Raw genomic sequence first — 27347 nt, 5'->3', positions numbered from 1 at the left:
TTTTTAGCAGTTATATATTAGCAAGAGTGTATAGCATTGTTACAGACTTATAAAACACTGCTGCTACTTAGTGCTCCAGATACGTGAATACTTCCGAGTCTTCTTAGAATACCAAGAGAACAAAGTAAATTTGAGAACAGAAGCAAATTGGAAGATTTTTTAATTTTTTTTTAATCAAATTGCTTGCTCTATCTGAATAATAAGTAGGCTTGTGCATTTGGATCCTTTGTTAGGATCCAAATGTGGAAGCAAAAGCTGTTCGGCTCTTTTCTGAACCAGATTGATATTGGTGCAAGATCACCAAGTTAACTTCTTAAGGACCGTGCATTTCAGACAAAAACTTCTCCAAAAGACAAGAGCATTTTTAGCATTTTTGCCATCACTACATTAAAACAGAAATAGAGCCTCTTTTTTATATTTACCTATCAAAACAATATATTTGTTTTTAGTAGACAACCCAAAGTATTGATCTAGGCCCATTTTGGTATAGTTCATGCCACCATTTCACCACCAAATGCGATCAAATAAAAAATAAATCGTTAAAGGGACACTGAACCCAAAAAATGTATTTTGTGATTCAGATAGAGCATGCAATTTTAAGCAACTGTCTAATTTACTCCTATTATCAATGTTTCTTCATTCTCTTGCTATCTTTATATGAAAAAGAAGGCATCTAAGCTTTTTTCTTGGTTCAGAACTATGGACAGCAGTTTTTGATTGGTGGATGAATTTATCCACCAATCAGCAAGTACAACCTAGGTTGTTCACCAAAAATGGTCCGGCATCTAAACTTACATTCTTGCATTTCAAATAAAGATACCAAGAGAATAAAGAACATTTGATAATAGGAGTAAATTAGAAAGTTGCTTAAAATTGCATGCTCTATCTGAATCACAAAAGAAAAAATTTGGGTTCAGTGTCCCTTTAACTTTTTCACAATTTTAGGTTTCTCACTGAAATTATTTACAAACAGCTTGTGCAATCAAGGCACAAATGGTTGTAATTACTTCTCTGGGATCCCCTTTGTTCAGAAATCGCATACATATATGGCTTTGGCATTGCTTTTTGGTAATTAGAAGGCTGCTAAATGCCGCTGTGCACCACACTTGTATTATGCCAAGCAAAGAAGGGGTTAATTAGGTAGCTTGGAGGGTTAATTTTAGCTTTAGTGTAGAGATCAGTCTCCCACCTGACACATCCCACCCCCTGAGCCCTCTCAAAAAGTTCTCTTCCCTCCCCCACCCCACAAATGTCACCGCCATCTTAAGTACTGGCAGAAAGTCTGCCAATACTAAAAACATAATTTATGCTTACCTGATAAATTTATTTCTCTTGTAGTGTATCCAGTCCACGGATCATCCATTACTTGTGGGATATTCTCCTTCCCAACAGGAAGTTGCAAGAGGATCACCCACAGCAGAGCTGCTATATAGCTCCTCCCCTCACTGCCATATCCAGTCATTCGACCGAAACAAGACGAGAAAGGAGAAACCATAGGGTGCAGTGGTGACTGTAGTTTAATTAAAATTTAGACCTGCCTTAAAAGGACAGGGCGGGCGTGGACTGGATACACTACAAGAGAAATAAATTTATCAGGTAAGCATAAATTATGTTTTCTCTTGTTAAGTGTATCCAGTCCACGGATCATCCATTACTTGTGGGATACCAATACCAAAGCTAAAGTACACGGATGATGGGAGGGACAAGGCAGGAACTTAAAACGGAAGGAACCACTGCCTGTAAAAACTTTCTCCCAAAAACAGCCTCCGAAGAAGCAAAAGTGTCAAATTTGTAAAATTTTGAAAAGGTGTGAAGCGAAGACCAAGTCGCAGCCTTGCAAATCTGTTCAACAGAGGACTCATTTTTAAAGGCCCAGGTGGAAGCCACAGCTCTAGTAGAATGAGCTGTAATCCTTTCAGGGGGCTGCTGTCCAGCAGTCTCATAGGCTAAGCGTATTATGCTCCGAAGCCAAAAGGAGAGAGAGGTTGCCAAAGCTTTTTGACCTCTCCTCTGTCCAGAGTAAACGACAAACAGGGCAGATGTTTGACGAAAATCTTTAGTAGCCTGTAAGTAAAACTTCAAGGCACGGACTACGTCCAGATTATGCAAAAGACGTTCCTTCTTTGAAGAAGGATTAGGACACAATGATGGAACAACAATCTCTTGATTGATATTCCTGTTAGAAACCACCTTAGGTAAAAACCCAGGTTTGGTACGCAGAACTACCTTGTCTGAATGAAAAATCAGATAAGGAGAATCACAATGTAAGGCAGATAACTCAGAGACTCTTCGAGCCGAGGAAATAGCCATCAAAAACAGAACTTTCCAAGATAAAAGTTTAATATCAATGGAATGAAGGGGTTTAAACGGAACTCCCTGAAGAACTTTAAGAACCAAGTTAAGCTCCACGGGGGAGCAACAGTTTTAAACACAGGCTTAATCCTAACCAAAGCCTGACAAAATGCCTGGACGTCTGGAACTTCTGCCAGACGCTTGTGCAAAACAATAGACAGAGCAGAGATCTGTCCTTTTAAAGAACTAGCTGATAAGCCTTTGTCCAAACCCTTTTGGAGAAAGGACAATATCCTAGGAATCCTAACCTTACTCCATGAGTAACTCTTGGATTCACACCAATAAAGATATTTACGCCATATCTTATGGTAGATTTTCCTGGCTTCCGAGCCTGTATTAAGGTATCAATGACTGACTCGGAGAAGCCACGCCTTGATAGAATCAAGCGTTCAATCTCCATGCAGTCAGTCTCAGAGAAATTAGATTTGGATGATTGAAAGGACCTTGTATTAGAAGGTCCTGCCTCAGAGGCAGAGTCCATGGTGGAAGAGATGACATGTCCACTAGGTCTGCATACCAGGTCCTGCGTGGCCACGCAGGCGCTATCAGAATCACCGATGCTCTCTCCTGTTTGATTTTGGCAATCAGTCGAGGGAGCAGAGGAAACGGTGGAAACACATAGGCCAGGTTGAAGAACCAAGGAGCTGCTAGAGCATCTATCAGCGTTGCTCCCGGGTCCCTGGACCTGGATCCGTAACAAGGAAGCTTGGCGTTCTGGCGAGACGCCATGAGATCCAGTTCTGGTTTGCCCCAACGATGGACCAGTTGAGCAAACACCTCCGGATGGAGTTCCCACTCCCCCGGATGAAAAGTCTGACGACTTAGAAAATCCGCCTCCCAGTTCTCTACGCCTGGGATGTGGATCGCTGACAGGTGGCAAGAGTGAGACTCTGCCCAGCGAATTATCTTTGAGACTTCTAACATCGCTAGAGAACTCCTGGTTCCCCCTTGATGGTTGATGTAAGCCACAGTCGTGATATTGTCCGACTGAAATCTGATGAACCTCAGTGTTGCTAACTGAGGCCAAGCTAGAAGAGCATTGAATATTGCTCTTAACTCCAGAATATTTATTGGGAGGAGTTTCTCCCTGAGCCTTCAGGGAGTTCCAGACTGCGCCCCAACCTAGAAGGCTGGCATCTGTTGTTACAATCGTCCAATCTGGCCTGCGAAAGGTCATACCCTTGGACAGATGGACCCGAGAAAGTCACCAGAGAAGAGAATCTCTGGTCTCTTGATCCAGATTTAGTAGAGGGGACAAATCTGAGTAATCCCCATTCCACTGACTTAGCATGCATAATTGCAGCGGTCTGAGATGCAGGCGCGCAAATGGCACTATGTCCATTGCCGCTACCATTAAGCCGATTACTTCCATGCACTGAGCCACTGACGGGCGTGGAATGGAATGAAGGACACGGCAAGCATTTAGAAGTTTTGATAACCTGGACTCCGTCAGGTAAATTTTCATCTCTACAGAATCTATAAGAGTCCCTAGGAAGGAGACTCTTGTGAGTGGTGATAGAGAACTTTTCCACGTTCACTTTCCACCCATGCGACCTCAGAAATGCCAGAACTATCTCTGTATGAGACTTGGCAATTTGAAAGCTTGACGCCTGTATCAGGATGTCGTCTAGATACGGAGCCACCGCTGTGCCTCGCGGTCTTAGAACCGCCAGAAGTGAGCCCAGAACCTTTGTAAAAATTCTCGGGGCAGTGGCCGACCCGAAGGGAAGAGCTACAAATTGGTAATGCCTGTCTAGAAAGGCAAACCTTAGGAACCGATGATGATCTTTGTGAATCGGTATGTGAAGGTAGGCATCCTTTAAGTCCACTGTGGTCATGTACTGACCCTCTTGGATCATGGGTAGGATGGTCCGAATAGTTTCCATTTTGAATGATGGAACTCTGAGGAATTTGTTTAAGATCTTTAGATCCAAGATTGGTCTGAAGGTTCCCTCTTTCTTGGGAACCACAAACAGATTTGAATAAAATCCCTGTCCTTGTTCCGTCCGCGGAACTGGATGGATCACTCCCATTACTAGGAGGTCTTGCACACAGCTTAGGAATGCCTCTTTCTTTATCTGGTTTGCTGATAACCTTGAAAGATGAAATCTCCCTTGTGGAGGAGAAGCTTTGAAGTCCAGAAGATATCCCTGAGATATGATCTCCAATGCCCAGGGATCCTGAACATCTCTTGCCCACGCCTGGGCGAAGAGAGAAAGTCTGTCCCCCACTAGATCCGTTTCCGGATAGGGGGCCGTTCCTTCATGCTGTCTTGGGGGCAGCAGCAGGCTTTCTGGCCTGCTTGCCCTTGTTCCAGGACTGGTTAGGTTTCCAGGCCTGTCTGGAATGAGCAACAGTTCCCTCTTGTTTTGAAGCGGAGGAAGTTGATGCTGCTCCTGCCTTGAAATTTCGAAAGGCACGAAAATTAGACTGTTTAGCCTTTGATTTGGCCCTGTCCTGAGGAAGGGTATGACCCTTGCCTCCAGTAATGTCAGCAATAATTTCCTTCAAGCCAGGCCAGAATAAGGTCTGCCCCTTGAAAGGAATGTTGAGTAATTTAGACTTTGAAGTCACGTCAGCTGACCAGGATTTAAACCATAGCGCCCTACGCGCCTGGATGGCGAATCCGGAATTCTTAGCCGTTAGTTTAGTCAAATGAACAATGGCATCAGAAACAAATGAGTTAGCTAGCTTAAGCGTTCTAAGCTTGTCAATAATTTCATTCAATGGAGCTGTCTGGATGGCCTCTTCCAGGGCCTCAAACCAGAATGCCGCCGCAGCAGTGACAGGCGCAATGCATGCAAGAGGCTGTAAAATAAAACCTTGTTGAATAAACATTTTCTTAAGGTAACCCTCCAATTTTTTATCCATTGGATCTGAAAAAGCACAACTGTCCTCAACCGGGATAGTGGTACGCTTTGCTAAAGTAGAAACTGCTCCCTCCACCTTAGGGACCGTCTACCATAAGTCCCGTGTAGTGGCGTCTATTGGAAACATTTTTCTAAATATAGGAGGTGGGGAAAAGGGCACACCGGGTCTATCCCACTCCTTGCTAATAATTTCTGTAAGCCTTTTAGGTATAGGAAAAACGTCAGTACACACCGGCACCGCATAGTATCTATCCAGCCTACACAATTTCTCTGGAATTGCAACTGTGTTACAGTCATTCAGAGCAGCTAATACCTCCCCAAGCAATACACGGAGGTTCTCAAGCTTAAATTTAAAATTAGAAATCTCTGAATCAGGTTTCCCCGAGTCAGAGATGTCACCCACAGACTGAAGCTCTCCGTCCTCATGTTCTGCATACTGTGATGCAGTATCAGACATGGCTCTAACAGCATTTGCGCGCTCTGTATTTCTCCTAACCCCAGAGCTATCGCGCTTGCCTCTTAATTCAGGCAATCTAGATAATACCTCTGACAGGGTATTATTCATGATTGCAGCCATGTCCTGCAAGGTAATCGCTATGGGCGTCCCTGATGTAATTGGCGCCATATTAGCGTGCGTCCCCTGAGCGGGAGGCGAAGGGTCTGACACGTGGGGAGAGTTAGTCGGCATAACTTCCCCCTCGACAGAACCCTCTGGTGATAATTCTTTTATAGATAAAGACTGATCTTTACTGTTTAAGGTGAAATCAATACATTTAGTACACATTCTCCTATGGGGCTCCACCATGGCTTTCAAACATAATGAACAAGTAGGTTCCTCTGTGTCAGACATGTTTAAACAGACTAGCAATGAGACTAGCAAGCTTGGAAAACACTTTAAAACAAGTTTACAAGCAATATAAAAAAACTTTACTGCGCCTTTAAGAAACACAAATTTTCCCAAATTTTGAAGTAACAGTGAAAAAATGCAGTTACACTAACGAAATTTTTACAGTGTATGTAATAAGTTAGCAGAGCATTGCACCCACTTGCAAATGGATGATTAACCCCTTAATACCAAAAACGGAATAACAAATGACAAAAACGTTTTTTAAACAGTGACAACTGCCACAGCTCTACTGTGGCTTTTTACCTCCCTCAATACGACTTTTGAAGCCTTTTGAGCCCTTCAGAGAAGTCCTGGATCATGCAGGAAGAAGCTGGATGTCTGTGTCTGTAATTTTTGCTGTGCAAAAAAAACGCCAAAATAGGCCCCTCCCACTCATATTACAACAGTGGGAAGCCTCAGGGAACTGTTTCTAGGCAAAATTCAAGCCAGCCATGTGGAAAAAACTAGGCCCCAATAAGATTTATCACCAAACATATGTAAAAAACGATTAAACATGCCAGCAAACGTTTTAAAATACACTTTTATAAGAGTATGTATCTCTATTAATAAGCCTGATACCAGTCGCTATCAGTGCATTTAAGGCTTTACTTACATTACTTCGGTATCAGCAGCATTTTCTAGCAAATTCCATCCCTAGAAAAATATTTTAACTGCACATACCTTATTACAGGAAAACCTGCACGCTATTCCCCCTCTGAAGTTACCTCACTCCTCAGAATATGTGAGAACAGCAAAGGATCTTAGTTACTTCTGCTAAGATCATAGAAAACGCAGGCAGATTCTTCTTCTAAATACTGCCTGAGATAAACAGTACACTCCGGTACCATTTAAAAATAACACACTTTTGATTGAAGAAATAAACTAAGTATAAAACACCACAGTCCTCTTACGACCTCCATCTTAGTTGAGAGTTGCAAGAGAATGACTGGATATGGCAGTGAGGGGAGGAGCTATATAGCAGCTCTGCTGTGGGTGATCCTCTTGCAACTTCCTGTTGGGAAGGAGAATATCCCACAAGTAATGGATGATCCGTGGACTGGATACACTTAACAAGAGAAAGTATATTAATATAACTGTGTTGGTTATGCAAAACTGGGGAATGAGTAATAAAGGGATTATCTATCTTTTAAAACAATAACAATTCTATGGTTGACTGTCCCTTTAAGGGAATAAAGGCAAGTGCCCCACATATTTGTGGGATATCGGGCTAATTCTAAAGCAGATACATACCAAATCCACCACAACATCCTTGTGGAAAGTGCTCCTCCACTCTGCTGCCACATTGCACACATACATAACAGCTTCAGGATCATCTGCGTTCACGTGGAAGATGGGAGCGTTCACAACTCTGGCTACATCAGTGGGATAAGGGGAAGATCTTGCCATACGTGGATCTGTAGTGAAGCCAATCTATTGAGCAAGACATAACAAGAACATGGATCATCTTAGGCTTTAGACAAAAACTGGTTTCATCATAAAAGGGTCAAACTTATGTGAAAATGAAAAGGGTATGAAACCCAATATGTTTCTTTCATGATTTACAGCAGCAATGCACCATGGGGGCAGTGGGATTATTGAGAGAAGAATAAGAGGTGGAAGCGAAGCACTGGGATTACCATAGTGGCGTCGCTAGTAGGAAAGGAGTGCAAGACCCCTCCATGTATAATTATTGTAATTTTTTGTGCTTTATCCTATATGCACAAAGCAAAAACAACTTTCTTGCTTTGTATTTAAAGTTTTACTGCTCTTTCCAAAGGATTCATCAAGGATTTGTTTTTAACAACTTTTAAGGTTTATCAGCAACTTGTAATTTTGCTCACTATGATCACTTGCAGCCACTGCAGACTTGCATTCTTTGTTTTGCCAGTTTTGTAACTTAGCATTGGTTATTTAAAGGGACATGAAACCCAAAATTTTTCTTTCATGATTCAGATAGAGAATACAATTTTAAACAACTTTCCAATTTACTTCTATTATTTAATTTGCTTCCTTCTCTTGTTATTATTTGCTGAAAGGTTTATCTAGGCAAGTTCATGAGCAACAGAGAACCTAGGTTCTAGCTGTTGATTGGTGGTTGCATATATATATTGAATGTGATTGGCTCACCCATGTGTTTAGTTAGAAACTAGTAGTGCATTGCTGCTCCTTCAACAAATGATACCAAGAGAATGAAACAGATTAGATAATAGAAGTAAATTAGAAAGTTGTTTAAATTGTATTCTCTATCTGAATCATGAAAGAACAATTTTGGGTTTCATGTAAGATCATTGTGTAGTAGTAGGCAACATAGCAAAGGCCTGTTGTGCTTGTTGAAGTAGCTTTGTACAGTCAACCATGTAAGGTTTTTAACTCTTCTTTTCTAATCTGTTAGTGCACTACATAACACTTTGGTTAGTAGAATGCACTTTCTAAAAAGTTGATTTGATGATGCATTTATAGAACTAAGGGGGGCAGCAACCTGAAAAAGTTTGGGAATCATTGATTTAGCGCATACAATTTCAAAAACTTTACAATTTACTTCTTTCATCAAATTTGCTTCATTCTCTTGGCATCCTTTGTTAAAGGAGCAGCAAATCACTATTTGGAGCTAGCTGAACACAGGTGAACCAATGACAAGAGACGTTTGTAGCTGACAATCTGCAGCTAGCTCCCAATGTGCATTGCTGCTAGGTATGCTTTTAGACAAAGGAGACAAAAAGAACGAAGCAAATTAGATAAAAGAATTAGATTGGAAAGTTGTTTAAAATTTAACGTTCTATTTGAATCATGGAAGTTTCATTTTGGCTTTACCGTCCCTTTATAAAACAATGTATAATCATGCTCTGATGAAGAAGAGGTGGTAAGGGTGGCAGCAAAGGCTATTTAAATACTTTACAATTATGATCATATCATAAGAAATAAATGTCAATCCCAGAGGCAGAAGTTTTTTTTTCACTTTTTGCAATGAGATTTTTTTTTTTGGTGAAAATTTTTCTGCAGGTCATTTTGAAATTAAATTAAATTTTAAAATACAGTTACACTACAGCACTAGTTTAATTGCAATGTGTTGATTAACAGTAGAATAAACCAATTTTTAAAGTTGTATAATATATTGCAGCAGTTGAAAATTGAATTGCAAATTCATACTGAGAAAAAAAAAATTGCTTTTTTCAAAAGTGCATCTCATCACAGCATGTTCTGCCTTGGAGATGTCAATATTTTAAAGAATTACATTAGACCTTAAAGTATTACAAAATACATTTTTCTTGCACTTAAAACTTTTTTTTTTATTTTTTATTAATCTGCACCAAAAATCCTAAAACAATGGTGTGTCAGTTTTGCCAAGCTATTGGATTCAATATATAGGCTAGTAAACTCATAGTTACCAACATTTCATTAACATTTTTTAAGGAACACCTTGCAGCAGAGCAAGCAATTAGGTTATCGGAGTATTAACAACCTACTTTTCCACCCACTCAATTTTGCGATCAAGATACACTTATTTGATTTAAATAGTATAATTTAGATTTATCCATAGATTATACAGATTACAGCACCAACCTCTTACACTTATCCAAAATATTGACAATACAGTCTCTGTAACAAATTCTATTGTTACAAGACAGCATCAAAATTAGGCAGATAAATAGTATGTGAACCCATTAGAGGATAGAGAGAGAGAGAGAGATAGATAGAGAGAGATAGAGATAGAGAGAGAGAGAGATAGAGAGAGAGAGAGAGATAGAGAGATACAAGGCCAGCACTCTCGATTAAATCACAGCCACCTAGGGTGCTTCCAAACAATAATACAAAGTCCAGACAAAAGGATGCACTCTCCAGGATTTTTAAATTAGTCCCCTTTATTCCTTGTGACGTTTCAGGGTTTCACCTCCTTCCTCAGATAGAAAAAAAGGCTGTGTCACAATTTTTTCTGTTTGAGGAGAGGGGTGAAACCCCAAATATATATATATATATGAGTTGTGCTCATAAGTTTACATACCCTGGCAGAATTTATGATTTCTTGGCCCTTTTTCAGAGAATATGAATGACAACACAAAAACTTTTCTTTCACTCATGGTTAGTGTTTGGCTGAAGCCATTTATTATCAATCAACTGTGTTTACTCTTTTTAAATCATGACAACAGAAACTACCCAAATGACCCTGATCAAAAGTTTACATACCCTGGTGATTTTGGCCTGATAACATGCACACAAGTTGACACAAAGGGGTTTGAATGGCTATTAAAGGTAACCATCCTCACCTATGATCTGTTTTCTTGTAATTAGTGTGTGTGTATAAAAGGTCAATGAGTTTCTGGACTCCTGACAGACCCTTGCATCTTTCATCCAGTGCTGCACTGACGTTTCTGGATTCTGAGTCATGGGGAAAGCAAACGAATTGTCCAAAGATCTGCGAGAAAAGGTAGTTGAATTGTATAAAACAGGAAAGGGATATAAAAAGATATCCAAGGAATTGAGAATGCCAATAAGCAGTGTTCAAACTCTAATCAAGAAGTGGAAAATGAGGGGTTCTGTTGAAACCAAACCACGGTCAGGTAGACCAACTAAAATTTCAGCCACAACTGCCAGGAAAATTGTTCGGGATGCAAATAAAAACCCACAAATAACTTCAGATGAAATACAGGACTCTCTGAAAACGTTGTGTGGCTGTTTCAAGATGCACAATAAGGAGGCATTTGAAGAAAGATGGGCTGCATGGTCGAGTCGCCAGAAGAAATCCATTAATATGCAAATGCCCCAAAGTATCTCGCTTACAATACACCAAACAGCACAGAGACCAGCCTCAAACTTTCTGGCACAAAGTAATTTGGAGTGATTAAACCAAAAACAGAATTTATGTTTACCTGATAAATTACTTTCTCCAACGGTGTGTCCGGTCCACGGCGTCATCCTTACTTGTGGGATATTCTCTTCCCCAACAGGAAATGGCAAAGAGCCCAGCAAAGCTGGTCACATGATCCCTCCTAGGCTCCGCCTACCCCAGTCATTCGACCGACGTTAAGGAGGAATATTTGCATAGGAGAAACCATATGATACCGTGGTGACTGTAGTTAAAGAAAATAAATTATCAGACCTGATTAAAAAACCAGGGCGGGCCGTGGACCGGACACACCGTTGGAGAAAGTAATTTATCAGGTAAACATAAATTCTGTTTTCTCCAACATAGGTGTGTCCGGTCCACGGCGTCATCCTTACTTGTGGGAACCAATACCAAAGCTTTAGGACACGGATGATGGGAGGGAGCAAATCAGGTCACCTAGATGGAAGGCACCACGGCTTGCAAAACCTTTCTCCCAAAAATAGCCTCAGAAGAAGCAAAAGTATCAAACTTGTAAAATTTGGTAAAAGTGTGCAGTGAAGACCAAGTCGCTGCCCTACATATCTGATCAACAGAAGCCTCGTTCTTGAAGGCCCATGTGGAAGCCACAGCCCTAGTGGAATGAGCTGTGATTCTTTCGGGAGGCTGCCGTCCGGCAGTCTCGTAAGCCAATCTGATGATGCTTTTAATCCAAAAAGAGAGAGAGGTAGAAGTTGCTTTTTGACCTCTCCTTTTACCGGAATAAACAACAAACAAGGAAGATGTTTGTCTAAAATCCTTTGTAGCGTCTAAATAGAATTTTAGAGCGCGAACAACATCCAAATTGTGCAACAAACGTTCCTTCTTTGAAACTGGTTTCGGGCACAGAGAAGGTACGATAATCTCCTGGTTAATGTTTTTGTTAGAAACAACTTTTGGAAGAAAACCAGGTTTAGTACGTAAAACCACCTTATCTGCATGGAACACCAGATAAGGAGGAGAACACTGCAGAGCAGATAATTCTGAAACTCTTCTAGCAGAAGAAATTGCAACCAAAAACAAAACTTTCCAAGATAATAACTTAATATCAACGGAATGTAAGGGTTCAAACGGAACCCCCTGAAGAACTGAAAGAACTAAGTTGAGACTCCAAGGAGGAGTCAAAGGTATGTAAACAGGCTTGATTCTAACCAGAGCCTGAACAAAGGCTTGAACATCTGGCACAGCTGCCAGCTTTTTGTGAAGTAACACAGACAAGGCAGAAATCTGTCCCTTCAGGGAACTTGCAGATAATCCTTTTTCCAATCCTTCTTGAAGGAAGGATAGAATCTTAGGAATCTTAACCTTGTCCCAAGGGAATCCTTTAGATTCACACCAACAGATATATTTTTTCCAAATTTTGTGGTAAATCTTTCTAGTTACAGGCTTTCTGGCCTGAACAAGAGTATCGATAACAGAATCTGAGAACCCTCGCTTCGATAAGATCAAGCGTTCAATCTCCAAGCAGTCAGCTGGAGTGAGACCAGATTCGAATGTTCGAACGGACCTTGAACAAGAAGGTCTCGTCTCAAAGGTAGCTTCCATGGTGGAGCCGATGACATATTCACCAGATCTGCATACCAAGTCCTGCGTGGCCACGCAGGAGCTATCAAGATCACCGACGCCCTCTCCTGATTGATCCTGGCTACCAGCCTGGGGATGAGAGGAAACGGCGGGAATACATAAGCTAGTTTGAAGGTCCAAGGTGCTACTAGTGCATCCATTATTTGGGCATAATATAGAGTCCACTATTGATCGTATATTGAATATGGTTGGTTAACTTGACGTTAGTGTGTTTACGCCATACCAACCTATCAGATTTTTGGGTGTGTACCTGCATTGAGCAATGAAAATCATTATTTGTGATGCTGATGGCGGTGGATACAAAACCGGTGCGGTCCACACCCACAAAAGGAGTTCACAGGAATCATGGGAAATGTAGTTCATTAACAAATAGACTCCCACCAACCGGATTCAGATTTTAAGACAAGCCCCATGGTTCTTCGTTATTATTGGTGGTAAATATCACATGTTTATATAATCCCGGTTGTAACTCTCTATATGATCACACAAAACGAGTTCACAGGAATCATGGGAAATGTAGTTTATGATTAAATAGACTCCCACCAATCGGATTCAGATTTCAAGACAAGCCCCATAGTTCTTCGTTATCATTGGTGGGTTAGACACACATCACATGACATGATTTGTTTATATAATCCCGGTTGTAACTTTCTACACAATCGCAAAAACAAGTTTGTTAATAAATCTCAAGATCATCTGTATATATAACAAGAATAAGAGGGAATAAACAGTATATTGTCAACGACAAATTTATCTAGTAAATAATAACTAATTACTGCAACAAGTGGGAGTGGGGGGAAAGGAAGGTTCTGATTGGTTCAAGTAAAGGAAGGAAGGGGAGTGTTTATTGTGAACATGTGGTTACTTGGGCCTATTTAAGGGTGATTAAGACATAGATAGAGCATACAAGCCTGAGGAAACGGGGTCACTCCCGAGAAACGCGTCGCTTTACTTCTCTATATACCATAAGAGATTTGATTTTAACACACCAGCTGTAATGTGCTACATTACTGGCGATTTTATTCTGTATAATAAATGCTAGTTTTATGATTCACTAAGTCTGGTGTGTGCATCAATCTCTTCCAAGTAACCCAAAGGCTGTCCAGCCTTTCTCCCTTGTTCCAACCTCTAGGACACTATCCAGGCAAGGACTGCCTTGCAGGACATCCATCTCTCCAGGACATCACGACGGGGATTCGTATACACAGCCAGCTGGTTTGCTGTTTAGAATACCAGCCTGCCTCTAACAGGCACAAGAGAGTGCCTTCACGTTTGTGAGTATCCTGTGTCTTGTCCAGATATACATCTTGGTATCTATTGATCTACACATGTGGCGCCTCTGTTTCTGTTTTTTACAGTTGTCCATATAAGAAAATTACATCCACTAGAGCCGCCTTGGGATCCCTGGATCTGGACCCGTAGCAAGGAACTTTGAAGTTCTGACGAGAGGCCATCAGATCCATGTCTGGAATGCCCCACAGTTGAGTGACTTGGGCAAAGATTTCCGGATGGAGTTCCCACTCCCCCGGATGCAATGTCTGACGACTCAGAAAATCCGCTTCCCAATTTTCCACTCCTGGGATGTGGATAGCAGACAGGTGGCAGGAGTGAGACTCCGCCCATAGAATAATTTTGGTCACTTCTTCCATCGCCAGGGAACTCCTTGTTCCCCCCTGATGGTTGATGTACGCAACAGTTGTCATGTTGTCTGATTGAAACCGTATGAACTTGGCCCTCGCTAGCTGAGGCCAAGCCTTGAGAGCATTGAATATCGCCCTCAGTTCCAGAATATTTATCGGTAGAAGAGATTCTTCCCGAGACCAAAGACCCTGAGCTTTCAGGGATCCCCAGACCGCGCCCCAGCCCATCAGACTGGCGTCGGTCGTGACAATGACCCACTCTGGTCTGCGGAAGGTCATCCCTTGTGACAGGTTGTCCAGGGACAGCCACCAACGGAGTGAGTCTCTGGTCCTCTGATTTACTTGTATCCTCGGAGACAAGTCTGTATAGTCCCCATTCCACTGACTGAGCATGCACAGTTGTAATGGTCTTAGATGAATGCGCGCAAAAGGAACTATGTCCATTGCCGCTACCATCAAACCTATCACTTCCATGCACTGCGCTATGGAAGGAAGAGGAACGGAATGAAGTATCCGACAAGAGTCTAGAAGTTTTGTTTTTCTGGCCTCTGTCAGAAAAATCCTCATTTCTAAGGAGTCTATTATTGTTCCCAAGAAGGGAACCCTTGTTGACGGAGATAGAGAACTCTTTTCCACGTTCACTTTCCATCCGTGAGATCTGAGAAAGGCTAGGACGATGTCCGTGTGAGCCTTTGCTTGAGGAAGGGACGACGCTTGAATCAGAATGTCGTCCAAGTAAGGTACTACAGCAATGCCCCTTGGTCTTAGCACAGCTAGAAGGGACCCTAGTACCTTTGTGAAAATCCTTGGAGCAGTGGCTAATCCGAAAGGAAGCGCCACGAACTGGTAATGCTTGTCCAGGAATGCGAACCTTAGGAACCGATGATGTTCCTTGTGGATAGGAATATGTAGATACGCATCCTTTAAATCCACCGTGGTCATGAATTGACCTTCCTGGATGGAAGGAAGAATTGTTCGAATGGTTTCCATTTTGAACGATGGAACCTTGAGAAACTTGTTTAAGATCTTGAGATCTAAGATTGGTCTGAACGTTCCCTCTTTTTTGGGAACTATGAACAGATTGGAGTAGAACCCCATCCCTTGTTCTCCTAATGGAACAGGATGAATCACTCCCATTTTTAACAGGTCTTCTACACAATGTAAGAATGCCTGTCTTTTTATGTGGTCTGAAGACAACTGAGACCTGTGGAACCTCCCCCTTGGGGGAAGCCCCTTGAATTCCAGAAGATAACCTTGAGAGACTATTTCTAGCGCCCAAGGATCCAGAACATCTCTTGCCCAAGCCTGAGCGAAGAGAGAGAGTCTGCCCCCCACCAGATCCGGTCCCGGATCGGGGGCCCACATTTCATGCTGTCTTGGTAGCAGTGGCAGGTTTCTTGGCCTGCTTTCCCTTGTTCCAGCCTTGCATTGGTCTCCAAGCTGGCTTGGCTTGAGAAGTATTACCCTCTTGCTTAGAGGACGTAGCACTTTGGGCTGGTCCGTTTCTACGAAAGGGACGAAAATTAGGTTTATTTTTGGCCTTGAAAGGCCGATCCTGAGGAAGGGCGTGGCCCTTACCCCCAGTGATATCAGAGATAATCTCTTTCAAGTCAGGGCCAAACAGCGTTTTCCCCTTGAAAGGAATGTTAAGTAGCTTGTTCTTGGAAGACGCATCAGCTGACCAAGATTTCAACCAAAGCGCTCTGCGCGCCACAATAGCAAACCCAGAATTCTTAGCCGCTAACCTAGCCAATTGCAAAGTGGCGTCTAGGGTGAAAGAATTAGCCAATTTGAGAGCATTGATTCTGTCCATAATCTCCTCATAAGGAGGAGAATCACTATCGACCGCCTTTACCAGCTCATCGAACCAGAAACACGCGGCTGTAGCGACAGGGACAATGCATGAAATTGGTTGTAGAAGGTAACCCTGCTGAACAAACATCTTTTTAAGTAAACCTTCTAATTTTTTATCCATAGGATCTTTGAAAGCACAACTATCTTCTATGGGTATAGTGGTGCGTTTGTTTAAAGTGGAAACCGCTCCCTCGACCTTGGGGACTGTCTGCCATAAGTCCTTTCTGGGGTCGACCATAGGAAACAATTTTTTAAATATGGGGGGAGGGACGAAAGGAATACCGGGCCTTTCCCATTCTTTATTTACAATGTCCGCCACCCGCTTGGGTATAGGAAAAGCTTCTGGGAGCCCCGGGACCTCTAGGAACTTGTCCATTTTACATAGTTTCTCTGGGATGACCAAATTGTCACAATCATCCAGAGTGGATAATACCTCCTTAAGCAGAGCGCGGAGATGTTCCAACTTAAATTTAAACGTAATCACATCAGGTTCAGCTTGTTGAGAAATGTTCCCTGAATCAGTAATTTCTCCCTCAGACAAAACCTCCCTGGCCCCCTCAGACTGGTTTAGGGGCCCTTCAGAACCATTATTATCAGCGTCGTCATGCTCTTCAGTATCTAAAACAGAGCAGTCGCGCTTACGCTGATAAGTGTGCATTTTGGCTAAAATGTTTTTGACAGAATTATCCATTACAGCCGTTAATTGTTGCATAGTAAGGAGTATTGGCGCGCTAGATGTACTAGGGGCCTCCTGAGTGGGCAAGACTCGTGTAGACGAAGGAGGGAATGATGCAGTACCATGCTTACTCCCCTCGCTTGAGGAATCATCTTGGGCATCATTGTCATTGTCACATAAATCACATGTATTTAAATGAGAAGGAACTCTGGCTTCCCCACATTCAGAACACAGTCTATCTGGTAGTTCAGACATGTTAAACAGGCATAAACTTGATAACAAAGTACAAAAAACGTTTTAAAATAAAACCGTTACTGTCACTTTAAATTTTAAACTGAACACACTTTATTACTGCAATTGCGAAAAAATATGAAGGAATTGTTCAAAATTCACCAAAATTTCATCACAGTGTCTTAAAGCCTTAAAAGTATTGCACACCAAATTTGGAAGCTTTAACCCTTAAAATAACGGAACCGGAGCCGTTTTTAACTTTAACCCCTTTACAGTCCCTGGTATCTGCTTTGCTGAGACCCAACCAAGCCCAAAGGGGAATACGATACCAAATGACGCCTTCAGAAAGTCTTTTCTATGTATCAGAGCTCCTCACACATGCGACTGCATGTCATGCCTCTCAAAAACAAGTGCGCAACACCGGCGCGAAAATGAGGCTCTGCCTATGATTTGGGAAAGCCCCTAAAGAATAAGGTGTCTAAAACAGTGCCTGCCGATATAATCTTATCAAAATACCCAGATTAAATGATTCCTCAAGGCTAAATATGTGTTAATAATGAATCGATTTAGCCCAGAAAAAGTCTACAGTCTTAATAAGCCCTTGTGAAGCCCTTATTTACTATCTTAATAAACATGGCTTACCGGATCCCATAGGGAAAATGACAGCTTCCAGCATTACATCGTCTTGTTAGAGTGTGTCATACCTCAAGCAGCCAGAGACTGCTCACTGTTCCCCCAACTGAAGTTAATTCCTCTCAACAGTCCTGTGTGGAACAGCCATGGATTTTAGTAACGGTTGCTAAAATCATTTTCCTCATACAAACAGAAATCTTCATCTCTTTTCTGTTTCTGAGTAAATAGTACATACCAGCACTATTTTAAAATAACAAACTCTTGATTGAATAATAAAAACTACAGTTAAACACTAAAAAACTCTAAGCCATCTCCGTGGAGATGTTGCCTGTACAACGGCAAAGAGAATGACTGGGGTAGGCGGAGCCTAGGAGGGATCATGTGACCAGCTTTGCTGGGCTCTTTGCCATTTCCTGTTGGGGAAGAGAATATCCCACAAGTAAGGATGACGCCGTGGACCGGACACACCTATGTTGGAGAAATTTAGCTTTTTGGCCACAACCATAAACGTTACATTTAGAGAGGAGTCAACAAGGCCTATGATGAAAGGTACACCATTCCTACTACGGAGGTGGATCACTGATGTTTTGGGGATGTGTGAGCTACAAAGGCACAGGAAATTTGGTCAGAATTGATGGCAAGATGAATGCAGTATGTTATCAGAAAATACTGAAAGAAAATTTGCATTCATCAGCCCGGAAGCTGCGCATGGGACGTACTTGGACATTCCAACATGACAATGATCCTAAACACAAAGCCAAGTCGACCTGTCATTGGCTACAGCAGAATAAAGTGAAGGTTCTGGAGTGGCCATCTCAGTCTCCTGACCTCAATATCATTGAGCCACTCTGGGGAGATCTCAAACGTGCAGTTCATGCAAGACAGCCAAGAATTTACAGGAACTTGAGGCTTTTTGCCAGGGAGAACTGGCAGCTTTACCATGTGAGAAGATAAAGAGCCTCATCCACAAATACAACAAAATACTTCAAGCTGTCATTGATGTTAAAGAGGGCAATACACGGTATTAAGAACTGGGATATGTAAACTTTTGATCAGGGTCATTTGGGTAGTTTTTGTTGTCATTATGATTTAAAAAGAGTAAACACAGTTGAATGATAAGAAATGGCCTCAGCCAAACACTAACCATTAGTGAAAGAGTTTTGTGTTATCATTCATATTTTCTGAAAAACGGCCAAGAAATCATAAATTCTGCCAGGGTATGTAAACTTATGAGCACAACTGAGTTGTGTGTGCACTCTCACCAACCAGAATACAGCTGCCAGGGTGCTGTTGCAAAGTATATAAGAAATAGGAAAGGGATGTTTATGGTCCTGAAACCTTACACAATAAAAGAGGATTGTCACTGATGACTGAAGCCCAGTGAGTGATTTTATTTCCTATGTCATAAATATATATATATATATATATATATATATATATATATATATATATATTATATATCCATCCATCTATCTATATATCCATTCATCCATCCATCCATCTATATACTCAACCTGGCCACCAGGAGAAGGCAAAGACCTCCCCCACTTCCTCATAACCCCAGTCATTCTGCTGAGGGAACAAGGAACAGTAGGAGAAATATCAGGGTGAAAAAGGTGCCAAAAGAAAAAATTTCACATTTAGGGCCACCCATCGGAGAACACGGGCGGGAGCTGTGGACTCTGCCCATACAGATGGAAATGAAATTATCAGGTAAGCATAATTTACGTTTTCCACCTTAATATGGGAAGAGTCCACAGCTGCATAACTTACTTGTGGGAAACATATACCCAAGCTCTAGAGTACACAGAATTCCAACGGAAGAGCAAAAAGAAGCGGACCCTAATCTGAGGGCACCACAGCCTGCAAACCTGTCTCCCGAAGGCTGCTTCAGCAGAAGCAAAAACATCAAACTTGTAAAATTTTGGAAAACGTATGTAAGGAGAACAAGATAGCCGCCTTACGAATCTGATCCATAGATTTTTGAAGGCCCAAGAGGAACCACTGCTCTTGAAGAATGAGCCGTAATACCAGAAGAGGCATATATCCCGCCATTTCTATGCTAAACGAATGCCACTCCTCAGACAAAAAGCAAAAAGATAAGGAAGTCGAAGAGGCTCTGACCCCTATGCTTCCCGGAAAAGAGAACGAACAGAAAAAGAGGTTTGACTAAATTTTTTTGTGGCCCGAAGATAGAACTTCAAGGCACAAACCACATCCAGAAATACGTTGTAAACGTTCCTTCGACAAAGAAGGATTAGGACATAAGAAAGGAACCACAATCTCTTGATTAATGTTGCGAATTGACACAACCTTAGGAAGAAAACCTAACTTGGTTCGTAGAACAGCCTTATCGGCATGAAATACCAGATAAGGAGGGTCGCATTGCAAGGCAGCAATCTCAGAGACTCTGCACGCAGAAGCAATAGCTAGTAGAAAAAGAACCTTCCAGGACAACAATTTAATGTCTAATTCATGCATAGGCTCCAACAGAGCCCGTTGCAAAACCTTAAGGACAAGATTTAAACTCCAAGGAGGAGCCTTAGATCTAAACACAGGTCTGATCCCAGCAGAGCCTTAACAAATGGCTGCACATCTGGAAGCTCTGCAAACCTCTTGTGCAGTAACACAGACAGGACCGAAAACTGTCCCTTCAGGGGCCTTGCAGAAAAGCCCTTCTCAGTTCATCTTGGAGAACAGAATAAGTAGGTACTCCAAACCTTATGATAGATGCAACGAGCAACCAGCTTACGAGCTTGAATGAGAGTAATAATAACTCTCTCAGAAAACCATCTATTGGCTAGGACTAAGCGTTCAATCTTCACGCAGTCAGCCTCAGATAATCTAGACATTGATGAACAAAGAGACCTTGGTCAGCAGATCCCTGCGACAAGGTAACTTCCACGGAGGAGATGACGACATCCCCACTAGATCCGCAAACCAAATCCTTTGCGGCCAAGACGGAGCAGTCAGTATCACTGACGCCTGCTTGACTCAAGCCACTACACTAGGAAGTAGTGGTAACAGTCGGAAAGGATAAATTGGATTGAACCTCTAAGGCACCTCTAATGCATCTGTTAGCTCCGCCTGAGGATCCCTGTACCTTGACCCCTATCTGGGTAGCTTGGTATTGAGACAATATAAGATCAAGACAAAGGATTGTCAGCTCAGGAAATCCGCTTCCCAGTTGTCCACACCCGGAATGTGGATAGCTGACAGCAAACAAATGCAGGTCTCCACCACACCAGAATCCGAGATACTTACCTTATAGCTAGGGAGCTTCTCGTTCCCCCCTGATGGATGTAAGCCACCGAGGATATATTGTTTGATTGGAATCTGATTAACTGGAATGAACCCAGCAGAGGCCAAGCCTTCAGAGCATTGTATATTGCCCGAAGATCCAAAAAGAGATCAGGAGCTTTACCTCCTGAGACCAGATGCCCTGTGCCTTCCTGGCACCCCAAACGGCTCCCCATCCTGACAGACTCGCAACCGTAGTCACATTCACCCAGGATGGTCTTGAGACGGACGTCCCTCAGGCCAAGTGATCTGGACAACACAACCAAGAGAGCGATTCTCCCGATTGGTTGTCCAGAGAAATCTTTGAATGATCACTGTTCCACTAGTTCAGCATGCGCAGTTGCAACAGTCTGAGGTGGAACCTGGCAAAGGAAATTATGTCCAAGCTGGACACCATGAGACCAATCACCTCCATACACCGAGCCACAGATGGCCTTAAGGAGATCTGGAGGGCAAGACATGTTGAAGCTAGCTTGCAACGTCACTGCTCTGTTAGAAATATTCTCATGTCTATGGAGACTATTATAGTACAAGAATACTCTCTCTAGATTATCTGTCATCCATGGGATCAAAGAAGACAGAGGAGATATTCCGAATGATCCACTTTTCTTTAGCTAGACCAAACGGAAGAGCAATAAACTGGAAGTGCTGGTCCAGGAATCTATTGTGGTCATGAACTACCCCTCTCAAACGAGGGGAACAATGGACCTTATGGGGTATTTAAAAACCTGCTTCTGCACTTTAGGTCCAGAATCGGACGGAAAGTTCCCTCCTTCTTAGGGACCACGAAAAGGTTTGAATAGTATCCAAACCTCTCACTGGGACAATAACTCCTAGAGGACAGATCCAGTACACACCCCAGAAAGGCTTCCTTCCTTTCTGGTCAGGAAGACAGGAGGAATCTGCCCTTGGGTGGCTGAGACTTAAAACCTTATAACCCTGAGCTATGACCTCTAGGACCCATGGATCCTGCATGTCCCTGAACCAAGCGACTGAACAGAGCGACATACTGCCCCCTACACGATCCAGAAGAGCACCGGGGACCGCCCATTCATGCCGATGTAGACTCGGCAGGCTTCTTGCTCTGCTTGGATTTATTCCAGGACTGTGCCGGCTTCCAAGAGCTCTTGGTTTGCTCTGGCTTAGCGGAGGACTGCTGACATGGGCTTTATAAGAACGAAAAGAATGAAAATTGTCCCTTAGATTAGTCCATATACTCTTGCGGTAGGAGGGCACCCTTCCCCCCAGTGACCATGGAGATAATTGAGTCCAGGCCTGGACCAGACAAAATCATTCCTTTAAAGGGAGGGAAGATGTCTAGACTTAGAAGTCATATCCGCAGACCATGACTTCAGCCAGAGCCCGATGGGCCTGAACAGAAAAAAATTAAGTCATAGCATTCAAGCGAATAAACTGCCTAATAGCAGCACAGATAAAAGAATTAACAACCCTCAAGGCCGTAAATCTTTTCAGAGTAACGTCGAGGGGATCCTCCACCCCGATCAAATCCTATAAGGAGTCACACCAGAAGGTAGTTTCTCCAGTAACCGCAGAAACAGCCGCCACCGGTTGAAACAAATATCTTGTATGTTGAAAACATCTTTCTTAACAGAGTTTCCATATTTTATCCATGGGCTCTTCAAACGAAGAACTATCCTCAAGCGGGATAGTAGTATGTTTAGCAAGGGTGAAGATAACGCCATCCCATTTAGGGACGGAACCTCACAACGCCATTTAGAGTCCAGGACCGGGGACAATTTGTTAAAGGGAGAAGAGGGGGAAAAGGAATCTAATCCTGTCCCATTCATTCTTAATAATGTTCACCAACTGACAGGAGCAGGGAAGGATAAGGTACCACCCTGTCCTCAAACTCTATCCAATTTAGGAATTAAAGGTTCATCAGGCAATTTGGCCTCTGGAACCTCTGAATTTGCCAAAAACTTCCTTTAGAAGAAAGTGCAAATTCCTAAACTCAAGTCTGGTTCCTCTGCAGCCGGAGGTTTAGAGGCAGCAGACTCTGACCCAGAATGTTCATAATCTGAAGTCTCAGAAAGAACTTTATCCTCAGATAACCTTTAGTTAAATCTAATAAATTAGATGCTGTACTATGGGAAGGAGTGCAATATGTAACCTTTCACTTGCGCTTAGTAGGGCGAGGTAAAGCATTAAAGGCCGCAGACACCGCCGTCTGAACTGCGCAGTAACGTCTGGTGAAAAAAGGCCCCCTGCAGATGAAGGATCAGCAAAGCTACGGGAAAACTGCATGTGTAGAGATATAAGAATCTAAAAATCTAAGCCGTGGAACAGGAACACGGTCCTTCAAGTGTGACAGATAGTAGCATCGCTTCTGACATGGACTTGAGTGAAGAAAGTAGGCAGCGAAACTCGTCAACACTGATTGCCTATGGAGCTTTTAATATGAGTTAGGATGGTTTCGCAGAAAGACTCTCCCTGCATCTCTGACTCTAAGTTTCACCCATGCTCTGAGAGGCTGACAGGATTACTTAAAACTCCAGTCCCATGCCGAAGAGTACTACCCTCCATAAGAGACTACTCAAAACTCTTCTAACACTTCTCTGCCAACCTCCTGAGACGAAAGGCAAAGAATGACTGAAGAAGTGGGGTAGGTATTTAAGCCTTTGGCTGGGGTGTCTTTGCCTCCTCCTGGTAGCCAGGTTCAGTATTTGTTGACTTCCCATATTAAGATGGAAAACAGATTTTTAAAAATGTTTAAGAATAAAAAGAATTCCTTTACTGTAGAATTTGTACCAGTAAACAGAAAACAGTCTGCATCACTAGTCAAAATGTATTAAAAAGTGTCCAATTTAAACAAATACATGTGCATTTGTTTACAAAACTTTTTCTATCAAGTCATTAATTCTTCCAAAAGACCATAAAAACGAAGCATTCTTGCACTATTGCAGTAAAGTTATAATGAGACATAAAAAAATCTCATAATCAATTATTTTGTAACTGCCTAGCTCTTATATATTATCATATCTCTATATATTACACTAAAGCTGAGTGCTCAAAGACAACAGAACTTAAATGACACAAAACTACCTTAGATCCACTGTCCTAATAGTCAGCAGCAATGCTTCCTAAGTTATCCTGGACTGCAGAGGTGCAGGGGAGGAGCCAGGCTGCAGTGTGTCAAATTACTATAAACACACAGCAAACACTCAGTTCAGCTGATGTTACTGTGTGGTTATGCACAGCACTGAACTAGGTGAGCTTTTGGGGGCAAATAGATTTTTGTATTATTTAGTCTGACAGCAAATTTGTATGTTAAAAACTCATGCTAAAATCAGTACACATCAGATGATAGAGTGCTACTTCTGATTTGTGGCAGTTTAAACATTGATCACCTAGAAAAAGTGCAGAAAGGAGTCCCTGCCTTGACCTGCTCTGAGTGACCAAGCAAAAGTACTTGCTGCACCCCCTGCCTCATCAACAGCTCCTCCCCATTAACTTGTGTCACACACATGCCCCAGCTCAGCTGCAGCCCTCCAAATCTCCTGGAGGAGACATTTCCAGGTAAACAAAATCCAAGGACATACAACAAAATCTAGAGACTGTCCCTGGAAATCAGGGATTGTTGGCAACTTTGTAAACTCTAGATGACCCTATATGAGATGTCATCAATTATCTGGAGTTTCTTAGTATAAAAGCCTTGGAATTGTATAATTACAGTACATTTTTGTATCACTTTGAAATGTGATTAGCACTCAATTGTTCTGCCAGGTGATTTTACATAACATTTACAAGGGACAGTCAATCAAGTAACATACTGAATGTTTCACAGCTACAAATGACTGGTTGCAGCTGTCATGACCTTTTGCAAATATTTTGATGAATTGCCAGAGGGGAGATGCCTTTGGAAAAGCTGTATTTACAACAGAAGAGTAACAGAAAGTTAAAGCAAAGGTTCAGTTATGACTAGAATGTGATGTTTAAGGGTTTCATCGTTTTTTATTTTTAACTGAGGCCAGGAAGGATGTGGAAAGTCCCCAACATATTAGAATCATGATAGTAGGTATGTGAATAATTTTGTTTTTTATCATTCATTAGTGAAATTAATTAAGAAAATGGCTAATGTCTGCAGAATTTGGCTTTTTTCGGCGCTGAATTTATTTGGAGTAAGAAATCAGGTGCCAAATATAACCAAATGCGGCAAATCAGGGCATAAGGAAAGGGAGAGAGGGAAAGATAGAAAGAAAGGGAGAGAGGGAGAGATAGAAAGAAAGGGAGAGAGGGAGAGATAGAAAGAAAGAAAGAAAGAAAGAGAGAGCGAGAGAAAGAGAGCGAGAGAAAGAGAGCGAGAGAAAGAGAGCGAGAGAAAGAGAGCGAGAGAAAGAGAGCGAGAGAAAGAGAGCGCAAGAGAAAAAGAGAGCGAGAGAGAGAGAGCGAGCGAGGGAGAGCGAGCGAGCGAGAGAGAACGAGAGAGAGAGAGAACGAGAGAGAACGAGAGAGAGAGAACGAGAGAGAGAGAGAGAGAGAGAGAGAAAAGAGAGAAAAGAGAGAAAAGAGAGAAAAAAAGAGAGAGAAAAAAAGAGAGAGAAAAAAAGAGAGAGAAAAAAAGAGAGAGAAAAAAAGAGAGAGAAAAAAAGAGAGAGAAAAAAAGAGAGAGAAAAAAGAGAGAGAAAAAAGAGAAAAAAAGAGAGAAAAAGAGAGAAAAAGAGAGAAAAAAAGAGAAAAAAAGAGAGAGAAAAAAAAGAGAGGGGGAGGAAAAAAAGAGAGGAAGAAAAAGAGAGTGAGAGAGAGAGAGGAGAGAGAGAGAGAGAGAGAGAGAGAGAAAAGAAAAAAGAGAGAGAGAGAAAAGAAAAAAGAGAGAGAGAAAAGAAAAAAGAGAGAGAGAGAAAAGAAAAAAGAGAGAGAGAGAAAAGAAAAAAGAGAGAGAAAAAAAGAGAGAAAAAGAGAGAAAAAGAGAGAGAGAGAGAGAGAGAGAGAGAGAGAGAGAAGAGAGAGAGAGAGAAAGAGAGAGAGAAAGAGAGAAAGAAAGAGAGAAAGAAAGAGAGAGAGAGAGAGAGAGAAAAGAGAGAGAGAGAGAAAAGAGAGAGAGAGAAAAGAGAGAGAGAGAGAAAAGAGAGAGAGAAAAAAGAGAGAGAGAAAAAAGAGAGAGAGAAAAGAGAGAGAAAAGAGAGAGAGAAAAGAGAGAGAAAAGAGAGAGAAAAGAGAGAGAAAAGAGAGAGAGAAAAGAGAGAGAGAAAAGAGAGAGAGAAAAGAGAGAGAGAAAAGAGAGAGAGAAAAGAGAGAGAGAGAAAAGAGTGAGAAAGAAAGAGAGAGAAAGAAAGAGAGAGAAAACATAATTTATGTAAGAACTTACCTGATAAATTCATTTCTTTCATATTAGCAAGAGTCCATGAGCTAGTGACGTATGGGATATACATTCCTACCAGGAGGGGCAAAGTTTCCCAAACCTCAAAATGCCTATAAATACACCCCTCACCACACCCACAAATCAGTTTAACGAATAGCCAAGAAGTGGGGTGATAAGAAAAAAGGAATTGGAATAATTGTGCTTTATACAAAAAAATCATAACCACCACAAAAAAGGGTGGGCCTCATGGACTCTTGCTAATATGAAAGAAATGAATTTATCAGGTAAGTTCTTACATAAATTATGTTTTCTTTCATGTAATTAGCAAGAGTCCATGAGCTAGTGACGTATGGGATAATGACTACCCAAGATGTGGATCTTCCACGCAAGAGTCACTAGAGAGGGAGGGATAAAATAAAGACAGCCAATTCCGCTGAAAAAAATCCACACCCAAAAATAAAGTTTAAATCTTATAAAGAAAAAAACTGAAAATATAAGCAGAAGATTCAAACTGAAACAGCTGCCTGAAGTACTTTTCTACCAAAAACAGCTTCAGAAGAAGAAAACACATCAAAATGGTAGAATTTAGTAAAAGTATGCAAAGAAGACCAAGTTGCTGCTTTGCAAATCTGATCAACCGAAGCTTCATTCCTAAACGCCCAGGAAGTAGAAACTGACCTAGTAGAATGAGCTGTAATCCTTTGAGGCGGAGTTTTACCCGACTCGACATAAGCATGATGAATTAAAGATTTCAACCAAGATGCCAAAGAAATGGCAGAGGCCTTCTGACCTTTCCTAGAACCGGAAAAGATAACAAATAGACTAGAAGTCTTTCTGAAATTCTTAGTAGCTTCAACATAATATTTCAAAGCTCTAACTACATCCAAAGAATGCAATGATTTCTCCTTAGAATTCTTAGGATTAGGACATAATGAAGGAACCACAATTTCTCTACTAATGTTGTTAGAATTCACAACCTTAGGTAAAAATTTAAAAGAAGTTCGCAACACCGCCTTATCCTGGTGAAAAATCAGAAAAGGAGACTCACAAGAAAGAGCAGATAATTCAGAAACTCTTCTGGCAGAAGAGATGGCCAAAAGGAACAAAACTTTCCAAGAAAGTAATTTAACGTCCAATGAATTG

The 27347-nt window shown here is 41.8% G+C and overlaps 1 protein-coding gene across 1 annotated transcript in view; it reads right to left on the bottom strand.

Annotated features, from left to right (window-relative positions):
- OGDH (oxoglutarate dehydrogenase) overlaps window positions 1-27347 on the bottom strand; it is a 281110-nt gene that overhangs the window by 103298 nt on the left and 150465 nt on the right. The window contains exon 11 of the mRNA XM_053718145.1: window positions 7360-7539. Within this exon, the coding sequence (XP_053574120.1) occupies window positions 7360-7539 (180 nt within the window). The remainder of the gene's footprint in view (window positions 1-7359; window positions 7540-27347) is intronic.

Source organism: Bombina bombina, chromosome 6 (genome assembly GCF_027579735.1).
Source record: "Bombina bombina isolate aBomBom1 chromosome 6, aBomBom1.pri, whole genome shotgun sequence".
Lineage (NCBI taxonomy): Eukaryota > Metazoa > Chordata > Amphibia > Anura > Bombinatoridae > Bombina > Bombina bombina.
This window is presented reverse-complemented; position numbering and strand designations above follow the sequence as displayed.